The sequence below is a fragment of the Vulpes vulpes genome, chromosome 6 (assembly GCF_048418805.1).
Source record: "Vulpes vulpes isolate BD-2025 chromosome 6, VulVul3, whole genome shotgun sequence".
Lineage (NCBI taxonomy): Eukaryota > Metazoa > Chordata > Mammalia > Carnivora > Canidae > Vulpes > Vulpes vulpes.
The window spans coordinates 90389118-90406923 of record NC_132785.1 but is presented as its reverse complement, the minus strand read 5'-3'; the positions used below and the strand labels follow the sequence as shown (position 1 = coordinate 90406923).

Below are 17806 nucleotides of genomic sequence, written 5' to 3'. Positions count from 1 at the left end.
TTGCCTAATTAGTATCTAAATCTGTGACCATTTGAGAACTAGGATAGTGATCCTGCAGAGTGGAGGATTATGTAAATTTACTGTAGGAGACCACAGTACTTTAGTCAAATGCAGTATTTTCCTGAGATTATAACTCAGAGTTTCTCAGCCCCACCAGTTTTGACATTTTTGGTCAGATAATTCTAATTATTATATCATAATGAACTACATAAGAACTCTACAGCCATCAAACATGAATTTGTGGGTAGGATAATATTAGAAACTTTAAAGTGTGGTCTTTCTTTATACATTCTTACACTTGTTAAACCTAAACATTTGAAAAGATGGCAAACAAACTTAAAAATGTATTTATAATCCTTACTGAAGTATCTGCTGTAGGAACTTTTAGACTCTGTGGGTAATAAAAGAGGCCATACCTTCAAGCCTAAAGTTTTGACTATCATATTTATTTTCAGTAATGATAAAGGAAGCAGATTTTCCTTTTGGCAACCTAGAATTTATTTAATTTTTATTTTTATTTTATTGTATTTTTTTTAAAAAAGATTTATTATTCATTCAGAGAGAGCGAGAGAGAGGCAAAGACACAGGCAGAGGGAGAAGCAGGCTCCATGCAGGAAGCCCGATGTGGGACTCGATCTTGGGTCTCCAGGATCACACCCTGGGCTGCAGGCGGCACTAAACCGCTGCGCCATCAGGGCTGCCCAATTTATTAAATTTTAAAGGCAACTTTGGGGATATATAGTCAATAAAATGTAATCATATTGTAACTAATTTCTTTTAAAATATGCTAGAAATGGAGATAGACTTTTTAACAAATAGTATTGGGATAATTAGCCACAGGAAAAAAATAAAATTGGGTCCATTTCTCCCACTAAGATAAATTTTTATTGGATCACATTTAAACGTAAGAAATGAAATCGTACTAATACTATGGATTTAAGAGGTGAAATTGAGTTTGAATTCTATATTTTAGGAATAGAAAAAAACTATCTTAACTAGGACTTGATCCAGAAACAATAAGGAAAAATATTGATAAATATTTTTTCCCAAAAAAAGCTATGTGCCAAAAACATAAGACAAGCTGAGAGAAACCATGTGCAGGTTATATCACAAATAAACAATCAATATCTTTAATATAGAGAGAACTTCTAAAAATAATGAAAAAATATCTGGCTGCCTTTTTGAAATATGAGCTAAAGAGGTGAGCAGCCAATTTCCAGAATAGGAAGTGCTCAACCTTGCTCAGAAAATGTAAATTGAAATTGCACTAAGATGCCATTTCTTGGCAATGAGATTAGCAAAAATCCAAAATCTGACAACATATTCTTTTAGCCAGACTGTAGGGGTAATAGGCATTCTCATACTGCTAGTAAACTACAATGACGAAAAGAGAATGTGGGAATGTCTGTCAATTATATATGCATTTATTCTTTGACCCAGCAAACTTAACTTCTGAATCAAGGGTAATATTAGCAAAAATATTTTTTAAAAGATACATGTGCAAAGCTATTCTTTGCAGTATTACTTGTAATAGGAAATTAGCCAAATATATATCAGTAAGAGACTAATTGATAAACTATGGCTATTTATATGATTGAAAACTATGCAGTTGTAAAACAGGATGATCTGCATATATTATTGTGGTTCTTTGAAAAGATTGGCAAAACTGAGAGACCTGCAGCTAGACTGACTAAGGAAGAAGAGAGGAGATTCAAATTACTAGTCAGGGCAGCCCTGGTGGCTCAGCGGCTTAGCGCCACCTTCAGCCCAGGGCCTGATCCTGGAGACCCAGGATCGAGTCCCATATTAGGCTCCCTGCATGGGGCTTGCTTCTCCCTCTGCCTGTGTCTCTGTCTCTCTGTCTCTCTCTCTCTCTGTGTCTCTCATGAATAATAAATAAACTCTTTAAAAAAATAATTACTAAAGTCAGGAATCAAAGAGGGAAATAATTACCTTATCGAAATCAAAAGGATTATAGGGGAATACTGTGCATAATTCTATGCCAACAAATTAGATACCATAGATGAAATGGACAAATTCCTAGAGAGATACACACAAACTGATCTGGTGGTCAGTAAGAAGATAGAGAAAATCTAAATTGACCATTAACAAGTAAAGTATTTGAATTAATAATCAGGGACACCTGGGTGGCTCAGTGATTGAGCGTGTTCTGTCTGCCTTTGGCTCAGGGCATGATCCCAGGGTCCCAGGATCAGGTTCTGCATCAGGCTCCCTGCACAAAGCCTGCTTCTCGTCCCTCTGCCTATATCTCTGCCTCTCTCTCTGTGTGTGTCTCTCATGAATAAATATGTAAGATCTTTAAAAATAATAATAATCCAAAAACTTCTGAAAAAATGAAAAGGTTCAGGACTAGATGACTTCATTAGCAAAATCTGCAAAACATTGAAAGAGTCAATTTTTCACAAACTCAGAAAAGTTAAGAGTCAAGAAGACTTACCAACTTATCCTTTGAGGCCAGTATTGCCCTAATGCCAAAACCAGACAAAAATGTCATAAGGAGAAAAAAAACTATAGGTCAGTATCCCTTATGAATACAAATTAGTATTCATTGTGGACACAAAGATCCTCAACAAACTGAATCCATCAACAGCATGTAAAGGTGATACACACTACTATCAAGTGAGATTTATCCCAGGAATGCAAGGTTGATTCAACATATTTTTAAAGATCAATCAAGGGTAATAGAACAAAGGGAAAAAACACAGCATGTGGTTTTTGATGCATTAACAAAATTTAACACCCTTTCATAATGAAAACACTCAGGAAACTAGTGAGAGAGAAGGGAATTTCCTCAATCTGACAGAAGATATCTACAAGCCCATGACTAAAATTATACTTTAAAAACCTGAAAGCTTTTCCTCAAGATCAAAAACAAAACTGGGACATCTTCTCTCAATTCTGTTCAACATTATACTGTAGGTTTCAGCCAGGGCTATTAGACAAGAAAAAGAAATTAAAAAGTTCCAGATTATAAATGAAGAAATAAAATGATCTCTGTTTGCAGATAATAAGATCTTTCTTTCCTTTTTTTTTTTTTTTTTTTTAAGATTTTATTTATTTATGACAGAGGCAGAGAGAAGCGGGCTCCATGCAGGGAGCCCGATGCGGGACTCGATCCCGGGTCTCCAGGATCAGGCCCTGGGCTGATGGCGGCGCTAAACTGCTGAGCTACCTGGGCTGCCCACATAATAAGATCTTATAGAGAGAGAATACTAGGGAATCTATACATATACACAAAAAAGCTATTACAGCTGATAAATGAACTCAGCAAAGTTGTAGGATACAAGATCAGATGCAAAAACAAATTGTAATTTCATATTATCAATGAACAATCTGAAAATTAAGATAGCATTTCCAGGGGCACCTGGCTGGCTCAGTCAAGAATGTATGACTCTTGATCCCAAGGTTATGAGTTCAAGACTCAGGTTGGGGGGAGTTTACTTTATAAAAAAAGAAAAAAAGCATTTCAATTTTACTAAATATCAAAAAGAATAACCTACCTAGCAATAAGTTTAACAAGAGAAATGTAAGATTTGTACACTGAAAACTATAATATACCTTTGAAAGAAATTAGAGCAGACCTAAATATAAGTGAAAATGACTGCCTTCATTTGTGGATTAAAAGAATTCATGTTAAGATTGCAGTACTTCCCAAATTGATCTCCAAACTCAGCACATTCCTATTAAAGACCTATCTGTGTTTATGCAGAAATTGACAAGTTGATCCTAAAATCCTTGTGGAAATTCAAGGAACCCAGAACAGCCAAAACAATTTGAAAAAGAACAAAGACTGAAGACTTAGACTTCCCAATTTCATAACTTACTACAAAGCAAGATGAATGGAATAGAATTTAGTGTTCAATTGATTTTTCAACGGAAGTGCTGAAATAATTCATTAAGAAAATAATAACCTTTTTTAAAAAAGTAGAATCCAGGGCAGCCTGGGTGGCTCAGTGGTTTAGCGCCGCCTTCAGCCCAGGGTGTTATCCTGGAGACCCAGGATCAAGTCCCTCGTCAGGCTCCCTGCTTTGGGCCTACTTCTCCCTCTGCCTGTGTCTGTGCGCCTCTCTCTCTCTCTCTTCTCTTTTGAATAAATGAATAAAATCCTAAAAAAAAAAAAAAAAATGTAGACTCCATACTGGGCATGGAGCCCAATGCAGGGCTTGAACTCACATCACCGAGATCTAGAGTTGGACATCTACCTGACTAAGCCACCCGGGTGTCCCAAGAATAGCCTTTTAACAAATGGTGCTGAGACACCTGGATATCTGCAAAAGAATGAAATCAAACCTCTACCTCACACATATACAAAAATTAATTCAAAATCAGAGGCTAAAATATAAGAGCCAAAACTATAAACTCTTAAAACATAGGAGTATATCTTTGTGACCTTGGATTAGGCAATGGTTTCTAAGATCCAACATCAAAAATAGGAGCCACAGAGGAAAAAAGAGATAAGTTGAACTTTAGCAAAAGTTAGAACTTTTGTTCTTCAAAGGACATTATCAGGGAGGTGAAGACAACCCACAGAATGGGGGGAATTACAAACTGTAATTTGAGGGCAGCCCAGGTGGCCTAGTGGTTTAGTGCCGCCTTCTCCCCAGGGCCTGATCCTGGAGACCCAGGATGGAGCCTGCTTCTCCCTCTGCCTGTGTCTCTGCCTCTATCTCTCTGTATGTGTGTCTCTCATGAATGAACAAATAAAATCTTTTTTAAAAAATTGTAATTTGAGAAGAATCTAGCCTGTATAAAGAATGCTTATTTTAAAAGTTCAACTTTTTAAAATAGGAAAAGGATTTGAACAAACATTTGTCCAGATAAAATATACAATGGCACATAAACACTGAAAAGATGTTCAATATCATTAGAGGTTAGGAAGATGCAATTTGTAACCACGATGAGATACCACTCTCTACACCTGCTAGGTTGACTCTTACAAAAAAGATGGAAAATAATAAATGTTAATGAGGACGTGGAAAAATTAGAACCCTCATGTTGCTGGTGGGATTGTAAAGTAGTACAACTGCTTTGGAAAATAGTTTAGTACTTTTTCAAAAAATTATGTAGAGTTAGCATACAAGCCAGTATAATTCCACTCCTAGGTATATACCCAGGAGAATTGAAAACATATCTACACAAAAACCTGTTAAAGAATATTCAGAGCAACATTATACATCATTGCCCCAAAAATAGAATATTCATTAGCTGATGGATGGATAAGTAAAAGTATATTCATACAGTGGAATATTATTCAGCTATAAAAAGCAGTGAAGTACTGATTCATGATACCACATGGATGAACCTTGAAACATACTAAGTGAAAGAAGCCAGACACAAAAGCCACATACATATGATTCCATTTATATGAAATATCCAGAATAGGCAGATCCATAGAGTCAGAAAGTGGATTCATGATCACCAGGGCTTAGGGAGAGGAAACATGGGGAGTGAACGTTGTGACTACATTGTTTCTTTTGGGGATATGTAAGTTCTGAAATTAGATAGTGGTGATAATTGCACAACTCTGAACAAACAAAAGAGCCACCAAATTGGGATGCCTGGGTAGCTCAGCAATTGAGTGTCTACTTACAGGGCGTGATCCCCGCTCCAGGGATCAAGTCTCAGGCTTCCTTCCTGCAAGGAGCCTGCTTGTGCCTCTGTCCATGTTTCTGCCTTTCTCTGTGTGTCTCTCATGAATAAATAAAGTCTTTTTAAAAATAATTAAAAATAAAATATTTTTTAAAATAAATAAAAATAATTAAAAATTCTTCAAAAGAAAAGACTCAGGTTGTGTCAAAAGGAGACAGAAGCCACAACAACAACAAAAAAAACAAAACAAAAAAAAAGAGAAGCCAACTTGAAGATATTTACTGACCAAAAAAAGGAGACAGTTGTACTATAAAACAACCAAGTATTCGATATGAGGAAATTTCTCTTTCTAGAAGTATAAGCTTTATAAACAAGGAGTGGTGGAACCATAATAAATCAATCTAAGCAATGATTGTCATAACTGCTAGCATCACCAAAAAGAGACCAACACAGATATATGCACCTATGGAGTTACTAGTTTTGCCAAAACAGTGGAACTTAAATCTGATCAAGCCCCATATCTCACTAACAAATTATGGGAAGTAGAGGACAAAGAACATGTTAATACCATGGAATTGCAATCATTAAAAGTCAGACTCTGAGCAACTCTACAGGACAAAAATAAATTAGAAAACCAACCCCCCCCCCCCCCAAAAAAAAAGGAGAGAAAGGAACCAATAGATTAAAAGATACATGAGAGAGATATCCACCAATTACAGTGCATGGACTATACAGTAGTCCCCCATCATATTTGCAGTTTCATTTTCCATGATGTCGGTTACCTGGTGTCAATTGCATCTGGAAGCAGATGATAGTAGCCTAACACTGCCTCACAGTGCCCGTGTCATTCACCTCACTTCATCTCACCACATAGGCATTTTATCATCTCATATGTTATCATAAGAAGCAGAAGGATGAATACAATGCAGTAAGATTTTGAGGGAGAAACCACATATATATAACTTAATTGTTATAATTTTTCTGTTTGATTATTGTTACTAAGCTCTCACTGTACCTACTTTATAAATTAAACTATCATAGGTGTATATGTATTGGAAAAAACAGAACATACAGGGTTCAGTACTATCTGTAGTTTCAGGCGTCCACTAGGAGTTTTGGAATGTATCCCACATATAAAGGGGAGACCATTGTATTTCGAGCTCAATTCAAACAAATGAAAGATATATTTTATGTTACAAAATAGCATGTCTAGTCTAACTGGGGAAATGGGACCACTGAGCCACGTATTTGCTGAAATTAAAGAATTGTTAAAAATTTTGGTATGATAATAGCTCTGAATAGGTTATGTTTTCCTTATGTTTAGAAATAGCTACTAAACAAGTTACAGATGAGATGATGTGATGTCTGGGATTTGCTTTAAAATATGGGGGAAGGGTGCTCTATAAAGGGTTCTTATGAGGGAATTTGGGGGAATAATAGAACTAGACTGTATCTTAATTGTGGTGGTTCTAATCGTGAATCTATACCACTGACCCCAAAAAGGAAAAAAAACAATTTTGCTCTATCTTAATTTTTATTTATTTTTTAAAAGATTTTATTTATTTATTCACGATAGAGAGAAAGAGAGGCAGAGACACGGGCAGAGGGAGAAGCAGGCTCCATGCAGGGAACCTAACGTGGGACTCGATCCCGGGACCCCAGGATCACGCCCTGGGCCAAAGGCAGGCACTAAACTGCTGAGCCACCCAGGGATCCCTCTATCTTAATTTTTAAAATAAAATTTAAAAATTCATATTATGGGGAAGATGAGTGGAGGAATAGATGAAATAAGACAGGTCATGACTTGCTAATATTTGGAGCAGGATGATAGCATAGGAAGTCTTCATTGTACTGTTCTCTCTACCAAAGATTTTTATTTATTTAATTTTTTTTTTTTTTTTTTAAGATTTTATTTATTTATTCATGAGAGACAGAGGCAGACGGAGAAGCAGGCTCCATGCAGGGAGCCTGACGTGGGACTCGATCCCCGGTCTCCAGGATCACGCCCTGGGCTGAAGGCAGCGCTAAACCGCTGAGCCACCTGGGCTGCCTTCTACCAAAGATTTTATGTATAGTTATTTAGGATATAATGTGAAAGCTTATAATATTTGAAATCATAGATGAGAAGTTTAGGGAAATAGCTTTGAAATGAAGGTTTCCTACTGTTATGAACCATTGCGTGGTGTAAGAATAATTGAAACATAATAGGATAAAGTTAGAAGCAAGTGGAAGTGGTATGATTAAAGACATTTTATACCATATAAATACATAGAAGAAGTTTCTCTGATAACACGTTTTTGTTTTTATTTTCTTTTTTTAGGATGAGAGAAGCTGCAAGAAAAATCGAAGAAAGGCATTTTTCCAACCATGCAACACATGTTGAATTTCTGCCTGTTGAGTGGCGATCAAAACTTACTCTTGATGGAGGTAAGGTTTGTTTAGAACTTAAATGATTTAGCCACTAGCAACGAAGTATTGGTTGTTGGGAACAAAGTGTCTTTCATTTAGTTGTCTTGAGGTATACTCAGTCTTTGTTCTAGATTATTTAAGAAAATCTGTTGATTTTTAAAATAATTATATTGTCATATGTTGATTCAGATCACCATATAGGTTTCATAGGTAGCCCAGTTTTTGTGCATGGCTTCTGTAGATTGGGGATTTGGGGGCGTGGCGGGGAGCATGTGGAGGGAACAAAATACTGTCTAAAGTTTTTGAGAGAAAGTGATTTGTTGACACTAAAAACATTTGTTGTCCACAGTTCCATTTGAGCTTACATTTTCTTTCTAATAGTTTTCTTTTCCTATATTTGGAAGATAAAATCTCAGGTTTTTGGTTTCCTTTTAGTGGTTCCTGCATTCTCTGGGCTGGTGAATTATAATCTAGCATAGGGAAATTATACAGTATGTTTAAATAAAATCATTTTTGTTTGCTTCCTTATAAAGAGGTGTTAGCTAAAATATGCACAAAGTTGTGACCTTTTAATATTTAAACCATTAGAATAGCATGTTTCAGTTGGTGATTTGCATAATCTGGAAAATGAGTGTTCTAGACACGATATCACTAGTGGAGCTTATACTATGTGCCTGGCACTCCATAGTTCATTTTGCATAGAGTTTCTCATTTAATTTCGCATATTTTTGTGAAATATACCTACTTTGTCAGTTATAGCTTATAAATCAAAATAGTATCCAAAGTTTTAATGAGTTGAAAAAAAAATACTAGTGACCAAAGAAGACTTCTCAGCAGCAGGAGCTCATATATAAGGTTCTAGTGTAGAAACACTCTCTTTTGGACTTTTCCCATTTACCCAGATAAATTTTTCAGGCTACTTAAGCATGTAGACAACATGGATGAATTAACATTTAATAAAACTGAATCTCTAATATTCTATAAGGTTTAAACTACTGTGATAGACTATCAAAGGCATGATAGTGAGTGAGAAAAACCAGTTAAGTTAAAACACCACTGTTTCTCTCTATTCTCAATACCCTCCCCCCCCTTTTTTTTTTTAATTCAGAGAGAGAGAGAGGCAGAGACACAGGCAGAGAGGGAGAAGCAGGCCCATGCAGGGAGCCTGGTGTGGGACTCGATCCCGGGTCTCCAGGATCACACCCCAGGCTACAGGCGGCGCTAAACCACTGCGCCACCGGGGCTGCCCTATTCTCAATACTTCTGATACCAAAAGTATGAAGGTTTTTCCCCATACCAACCGTTTCTCCATCCTGGGTGTCCTGTAATTTAACTCAGTTCTGTCACAAACTCCAGGGAGAGTGCAGTCGGATTAAGGACTCAGTCCCCAAGACTGCCCCCCCCCCCTCACTTCAGATGTAGTCAGACATTCCAGATTGTCACTAGTACTTCTGACGGACTAGCTATAAATTGGGGGAAGGGGTCCCTGTGACTCCATCCTAAGATTCAATAATTTACCAGATTCACAAAATGGCTCGCAAAACTTAAGGAAGCATTTACTTACATTCATTAGTTTAAAACACATTTACTAATTTGAAAGAGTGTTAACAAAGGCTGCAATAAAAAGCCAGGTGAAGAGCTACGTAGAGCAAGGTATGGGGAAGGGATACAGTAATTTCATATCTTGTCCAAGTACGCCTTCCTTCCAGTACTTCCATGGGTTTGCCAATCTGGAGGCTCCCGAGACCCTGTTGTTGTTTAGAGTTTTTATGGAGGTTCTGCTATGTAGACATAATTGATTAAATCATTGGCAATTGACCTCAAGATCAATCTCAAGACCTTTACAGAGGTCAGGGGATGGTACAAAAAGTTCAACCCTCTAGTCACATGATTTCACATGATTGGTTTCTCTGTGAATCAGCCCCCATCCTCCAAGAATCACCTTACTAACACAAACTCAGGTGCAATTGAAAGAGGCTTATTATGAATAATAGAAGATACTTCTTTCACCCCTCAGGAAATTATGAGGGTTTTAGGAACCCTGTGCCAAGAACCAGACAAAGACCAAACATGTATCTTATTACATTTGGTTCTTGAACAAAATGTGTGTGGCGATGGGGGCACTGACCACCCCACACACAATCAAAATTTGCGTATAACTTTTGACTTTTCAAAATCTTAATGACTAATTGCCTACTGTTGACCAGAGCCTTACTGATAACATAGTCAATTAACAAATGTTTTATTTTATGTGCTTATATACTGTATTCTGAGTAAAGTTAGCTAGAGAAAAGGAAGTGTTATTTAGGAAATCATAAGAGGGCAGCCCAGGTAGCTCAGTGGTTTAACACCACCTTCAACCCAGGGTGTGATCCTGGAGACCTAGGATCAAGTCCCATGTCGGGCTCCCTGCATGGAGCCTGCTTCTCCCTTTGCCTGTGTCCCTGTCTCTGTGTGTGTGTGTGTGTGTCTCTCATGAATAAATAAATAAAATCTTTAAAAAAAGGAAATCATAAGGAAGAGAAACTGCATTTACAGTGCTGTACTGTATTTATCAAAAAAAAAAAAAAATCCATGTATGAATGGACCTGCACAGTTTAAACCCTTGTTGTACAGGGGTCAGCTGTATATCACAGTATTAGAGAAGCCAGTCTCAAAGTTTGCATAATATGTGCTTCTATTTTTTTAAAAGATTCTATTTATTTAACAGAACATGAGCAAGAGGGAGAAGCAGGCTCCTCACTGAGCAGGGAGCCTGATGAGGGGCCCAATCCCAGGATTCTGTGATCACATCCTGAGCTAAAGGCAGATGCTTAACCAACTGAGCAGCTCAGGCACCCTGTGTGCTTCCATTTATGTGACATACTAAAAGAGGCAAAATTATAGAGACAGAGAACTGATTAGTGGTTACAGGGCTTAAGGGAGGGTTGTCTACACAGAATATACAAAAGAATCTACAGAAAAATTATTAGAATTAATAAGATTTTTTACAAGGTTGTGAAATAAAAGATCTATATGCAAAAAGAACTGTATTTCTATATGCCAGCACAGACTATTCGAAGTAGCATAAATACAAGGTTCCTAGAAATCTAATAAAATATGTATATTTATATTAAAAATGAAAATAATTTAAAGGATCCTAAGTACAACTTAAATATATACATAAGTACAACTTAAATATATACATAAGTACGACTCAAATATATACAAAGATCATTTTTGTAGGTTGGATGGTTCAATATACTAGAGATATTATTTCTCCCAAACTGATCTATAGATTCCATGTACTTTCAATCAAAATCCCAATAGAGTTCCATAAAACTTGACAAGCTGATCCCAAAATTAATGTAGAAGATCAGAGGCCCAAAAATAGCCAAGATACAAAACAAGAGAGTGGAGTGGGTGTCATATCCTTGTAGGTAACTGGACTTTTTTTTAACTTTTGTATATAAGATAATTTAGATTTAGATTGGCACAGGTTAGGTAAACAGATCAGTACACCAGACTGGAGACCCCTGAAATGGATCTGTGTTTAGTTTGGAAACCTGGTTTATCATAGAGCCAGCATTACAGATCACGGGTGAAAGGATGGCCTGTCCCATAAATGGTGCTTAGTAACCAGTTATCCTGTAGAGAGAAAAGTGAAAATCATTCCTACCTCACATTCCAGAAGATCAAACATATAAGCCAGGGCTTTAAAATGTATTACAAAAAAAAAATATGACACAAAAACACAACTATAAAGTAACATGGATAAATTGATTAGATTGAAATTAAGAACTTCTTTTTCGCAATAGCATAAAAAATGAAAGACAAGCCACAGGGATACCTGGGTGGCTCAGTGGTTGAGCGGCTGCCTTTGGCTCAGGGCATGATCCTGTGGTCCCGGGATCGAGTCCTACATAGAGCTCCCCATGGAGAGCCTGCTTCTCCCTCTGCCTGTGTGTCTCTGCCTCTTCCTCTCTGTGTGTCTCATGAATAAATAAATTAAAAAAAAAAAAAAAAGAAAGATAAGCTGCAAATGGAAAAGATGTTGCAACAGAACAACAGATATAACCACCAAAGTCTAATATCCAGAATAAAGAATAGGAAACCTAAATGGAGATAGATAGGCAGACACACACATACACATGTGTGTGTTATAATATATTTAATTTACAATTTCATATATAAAATGTACATCTCTCTAGTAATCAAGGAGATGCAAATTAAACCACAATGAAATACCTTTCAGTCATCAGGAAAAAATTTAAGAAATTGATGATACCAAATGTTGGTGAAGATATACAGCACTTATGATTCTCATTGACTATTGATGGAAATGTGAATTGGTACAATCACTTTGGAAGATGGTTTGACATATTCTTGTAACATTGAATGTGAGTGTGCCCTGTGACACAGTAGTTTCACTCCTAGATGTATATATACTAAAGAAACTCCTACACATGTGCACCAAGAGACATACAACAGTGTTATTAGGAGCATAGTTTATATTAGCAAAAACTAAAAACAACCCAAATGTCTTTCAAAGGAAAATGAGTACATTGATAGATATATGTGAAATAGTATACAGCAGTGAAAATGAGTGGGTTATAGCTATATGGCTCAACATCAGTGAATCTCAGAAGCATAGTATTGGGCCATAGGAGCCATGGGCAGTAACTCAATTTACATAGTATTCAGAAACAGACAAAATGAAATAAAATATTTATGCTCTGGCACATAATAAATGCTCTAGAATTGGCTAAAATTATTAATATTAATGAACATGTAGTAAGTCTATAAAGCAAGAGTATAGCACAAACTTCTCATTGGTAGTTACTTAGGGCAAGGCATGTGATCATTTAGTGTTATGCTATGAGTTTTAGAGATACTGGCAATATTTTTAAGCTAGGTGACAGAAACATGTTTTCCCATATATATATATAAATTATTCTTTCAGATGCATTTATATATTTAATATCTTCTTTGTATGTGTATTTCACAGTAAAAACTTTTTGGGAAATGCATTAAAATGGCATTTAAGTTCTTTGTATCAGCATGGTAGTCACGTCTATCACTTTTACAATTTAAAAATAGGCATAGGCTATCAATGTATTGTGCTACCCACATCTTTTACATCTTTGAAGACTTCTAGCTTTTGCTTGAGTCATTGTCTTCCAGTTGTTACTAGATTGTATTAAAGTAGGGGATGAATAAAAACAATTCAGTGAAAAACTGGAAGATAAACTACACTAGATTAAAAATATAAGCTTTGTGCTGCCCACCTTGTGTTTTCATATTATGATATTCATCCTTATATAAGGCTTCTTTGTATTTCTGTAAGAAATTCAAAGTTTCCTGCATCTCTGATCACTTTATTAGGTGTTTCCTAGAATAAGCTTTCCAAGGTAGAATTTTCACGGGTTAGCTGTAATCCAGGAATGCTGAATTGTTTGCAGTGCAGTGTAGTTAGTGTACATGACTTTCTTTTTTCAAAAGTGAATTATACCAACTTTATCATGTTTACATATTTGTAATTTGGCAGCTCTTGCCCATAGGATCTTGGGTTCACTGAAGAGAGATATATGTAAAGTGTAGGAAGTGTAGGGAAACTTTTTAATTTGTTACTGGGGGACGCCTAGGTGGCTCAGAGGTTGAGTGTCTGCCTTTGTCCCAGGGTGTGATCCTGGATTCCCAGGATCGAGTCCCACATCGGGCTCCCTGCATGGAGCCTGCTTCTCCCTCTGCCTGTGTCTCTGCCTCTCTCTCTTTCCCTGTTTCTCATGAATAAATAAATAAAATCTTTAAAAAAATAATAATAATTTGTTACTGGCTTGCCACTGGTGGCGGTGGGCATTCCATATGGGTATTGCCAGGCCCAAAGTACAGAGGCCAAGGAAGAAGAGAAAGGAAACAGAGAAACAGGTACAGGAAGAGTAAGATTGTATCCCTTAACACTTGTTCAAGAATACAGATGGCCTGGTTTTGCTCTGAGTACCCCTGATTGTCATGCAAAAGCCAATATATAGGGAAAAAATGATAAATCTTTAAAGATTTGATCATGGCTTTCATCCTTAATGTTCCTTTTCTTCCCATGTTCCCTTTAGTCTTTTACTGTTTGTGGGTTTGGTTTGGTTTGGGGTTTTTTTGCAACATTTTGTAAGAAGGGAAGTTTCATTAGATTAGCCACTCTTGAATATGTAAATGTGAACTTAAAGACCCGTTATTTTGGAAAATGTAATTTTTTCACAATTTATTTTTTCCCTAAAACAAAGATCTTCTATAAGTTTAATTTTTTCTTTTTTTAAATTTGTAGACACTGTTGATTCCATTACTCCAGACAAAGTACGAGGTTTAAGGGATATGCTGAACAGCAGTGCAATGGACATAATGTATTACACTAGCCCACTTTATAGAGATGAAGTAAGTATCTTGATTATCTTGTTGCTGTTGCGTATTTTTTTTTTAGTGATAGCATATATCCCAAATTTTAAAATTTTATGCACTTTTTTTTACAAGCAAATGATAATTTATAGGAATCCATTAACCTCTAAATAGCCTGTATTTAATAGTAAATTTAATTATCTTCAAACTACACATTAATAAAATGGATAATATTGGAAGTAGGAAATTGGTTAATAAACAGCTCTTTGAAAGATACCAGTTTTCATAAATTGATTAATTATATCTACGATTACTGTCCTCACAAAAAAGTTAGATGCTTAAGAAATTTCAAGTTTTTTGTTTGTCAAAGACTTGCTTTTATAGTGTCATTTCTATAGTGGATTCCTCTAGTTCTTAATTAATAATGTTGCTGATGCATCACAGAAATAACCCTGGGGGGTTGGGTAAGAGTAAAACTTTATTCAGGGGGATGAGAGACTCTACTGAATACATGTTGTCACTTTGTTGGTAAGAAAAAAAGAATTGTTTCATAGGAATAACCTTATTAATTACCTAACGTGTTAGCTTGTCTAAATCTCATAAAAACCGTATGAGATATAATTTGTATCCTCATTCAAAAGATGAAGAAACTGATATAAAGAGTAGTTACCAGTAGAGTTGCTCTGTGTTGTTCCAAGCCAATTCATTTCAGATTCTGTTCATTAAGAACAGAATATCCCTCACTTCGCTCAGGATATCCCTTGCATATGTACAGAAGTATGTTAGGTTAATTGCCACACAACTTCCTTCTCTTTGGGCTGCCATTCCCTCAGGATTTTTCCGCCATTCCTTTCTATATCCCCTCATTGTCATGTACCAGTATGGGGCAAAGTCTGCTTTGTTCTGACTGATAACAGTATAAGAAAGTACAATAAACAATAAAAACAGTAAAAACAATCTATACAGGGCTTCATTCTAGCCCAACAGGGAAGGCCTGGCTCATGAAGTAGAATACTAATAATATACATGTTCATAGTCGTTTATAGTTTATGTTGGGCATCGTTGGATATACGCCCTAAAGATTAGGAAATTGAACAATAAGTATTGCAAGTGAAATCAGTAAGAGAGGGAGAAATGGAAAGAGAATGGCTGAAAGCATGTAACACACACTCATAAACCATAAGTATACCTTATAGACACAGATATATGGTTGGTAGCATTTCTAAGAAGGTATCCTGAATGTTTAAGGGTAAAATGTACTGAGGCACATCCTCCAAACTAATAAGAGCTTTTTTTTAAAAAAGTTGTAAATTGACATTAATAACAGGAAAATCTGGAAAGAGAAAAGTAGTCAGTTTCTATTTTACTCTCATATCTCCAGAAATAGTTATCTACAGAATGGAATTGAATAAAACATATTCAGTAGAAAGAAGGAACTGATAGCTAAGATAAATGAAATAGACAACACGCAGAGTGGTGGGTTTTTGTTTGTTTGTTTCTTAAGATTTTATTCACTCATTTGAGGGAGGGGGTACAGAGGGAGAAGCAGGCTCCCCAGCTTCCCACTGAGCAGGGAAATGGGGCCAATTGCAGGACCCTGAGATCAGGACCTAAGTGGAAGGCAGACACAGATGCTTAACCAACTAAGCCACCCAAGCTCCCCAAGAACACCCAGTGTTTTAAATTAGTTTGTCTTTTAATCCATTTGAATTTTGTGGAAAAAGCACCAGAGAACTTGTGGCTGCGATTTATCATCATTCTTGAGCAGTGTTTCCCAAACATCCTTAATTAAAACAGTTACTTGGGGTACTCATTAATGGTAGAGACAAAAAACAGCCTCATAGAAGTCATTGGAATTGAAGGTATTCATGTGAATTTATGATTTTGAAAATCATAAATGTGTGTATATGTAAGTATATATTTAAGTGTATATGTGTATATATACATGTATATATTTCCCACCTGTGTACATTGAAAAGGCCAAGAAGCAAAGATACCTCAGTGTGATGAGCACATCTAGCAACCAGAGTCTGTCTCTAGTCCTGTTGTTACCCTCTGAGAAGAACTAGGCTTCCATCAACTATATAAGGACAATGAGTTATAAATCACCTAAAAATTCATAATTCGTATCAATTACAAAGAAGCAAATGGAAGAGAAAGCCTCTATGCTTATAGTAAATGCCAAGGGCTTTCTGAAAACTCAAGGGAATGCCAGAGGAAAATCCTCATTTTGTAGCTATAGTAGTAGGATTAGGTAAAAGAGCCTTGGGCAAGATTTGTCAGTGGGTGCTAAACTGAGGATATTATTTTGATGGGGAATAGGATATTTGCATAGTCTTAAAGTATATCCTCATAAACTGCTTATTTAAAAAAAAAGAAAAGAGCAGGTATAGAGTGGAGAAATTAGGCAACACCTTTCCTGGCTGTTCCTGAGGGACACTCAGAGGACACAGCATCATTTAGGCAGTGCCTCTGTCATTAGGAAACATCAAGCAAACACAGAATGAAGAAGTTCAAATAAAGTAAGAATGGGACTGTGTTCTTTTCAAATGTAAATACCGTGAAAGACAAGAATGGCTGGAGGAGGCTAAAAAGACACCTAGCTCAATCCAACATCTGTCTCATCCTAGACCATAATCTGTACTAGATGTTATTAGATCATCTGACAAGATGTGGATGGTAGGTCAAATTAGATTGAAATGTTGGGACACCTGGGTGGCTTAGCGGTTGGGCGTCTGCCTTCCGCTCAGGGCGTGATCCTGGAGTTCCGGGATCCGGATCGAGTCCCGCATCGTGTTCCTGCAGGGAGTCTGCCTGCTTCTGCCTCTGCCTCTCTCTGTGTGTCTCTCATGAATAAATAGATAAATCTTAAAAAAAAAAAAAAATTAGATGAAGTGTTATATCAGAGTAAGTTTTTGAAGTTCATTACTACACTGAGTATGGAAGAGAATATCCCTAGTCTTAGGAAATATGCACTGGAGTATTTAGGGGGTAAAAGACAATGACCTATGTAATATATCCTCAAATGGTTCACCAAAAAATGTACATGATTGTGTGTGCTATAGAATAGAAGGAATGATAAACACGATAAAAAGCTAACAATAGATAAACCTTTGGTAAAGGATATATGGATGATATTTGTAGTTTGGGCTTTTTTGCAACATTTTTAAACTTGAAGTTATTTCCAGGTAAAAAGTTAAAAAAAGGAAATGAGGAAATAATGGTTTCCAAGGTCTCCCCCCTGGAAATTCTGATTCAGTGGATCTGAGGTAGAGCCTGTGAATTTGTGTTTTTTAACAGTTCCGCAGGTGATACCATCAGGGAAATTTGGGAAACATTGCTTAAGGTATTGTGAAAAACAAAAGAAAACTTAGAAGCAGGCAAAAATTGTTCTTAATTTTAAAAAAGGAAAGCTGATTCT

At 36.3% G+C, this 17806-nt stretch overlaps 1 protein-coding gene across 8 annotated transcripts in view; it reads left to right on the top strand.

Moving 5' to 3' along the window:
* Positions 1–17806, top strand: part of DDHD1 (DDHD domain containing 1) — a 105376-nt gene that overhangs the window by 60457 nt on the left and 27113 nt on the right. For all 8 annotated transcript variants that reach the window (XM_072761591.1, XM_072761592.1, XM_072761590.1 and 5 more), the window contains 2 exons: positions 7931–8037; positions 14318–14424. In XM_072761591.1, coding sequence (XP_072617692.1) covers positions 7931–8037; positions 14318–14424 — 214 coding nt within the window. The remainder of the gene's footprint in view (positions 1–7930; positions 8038–14317; positions 14425–17806) is intronic.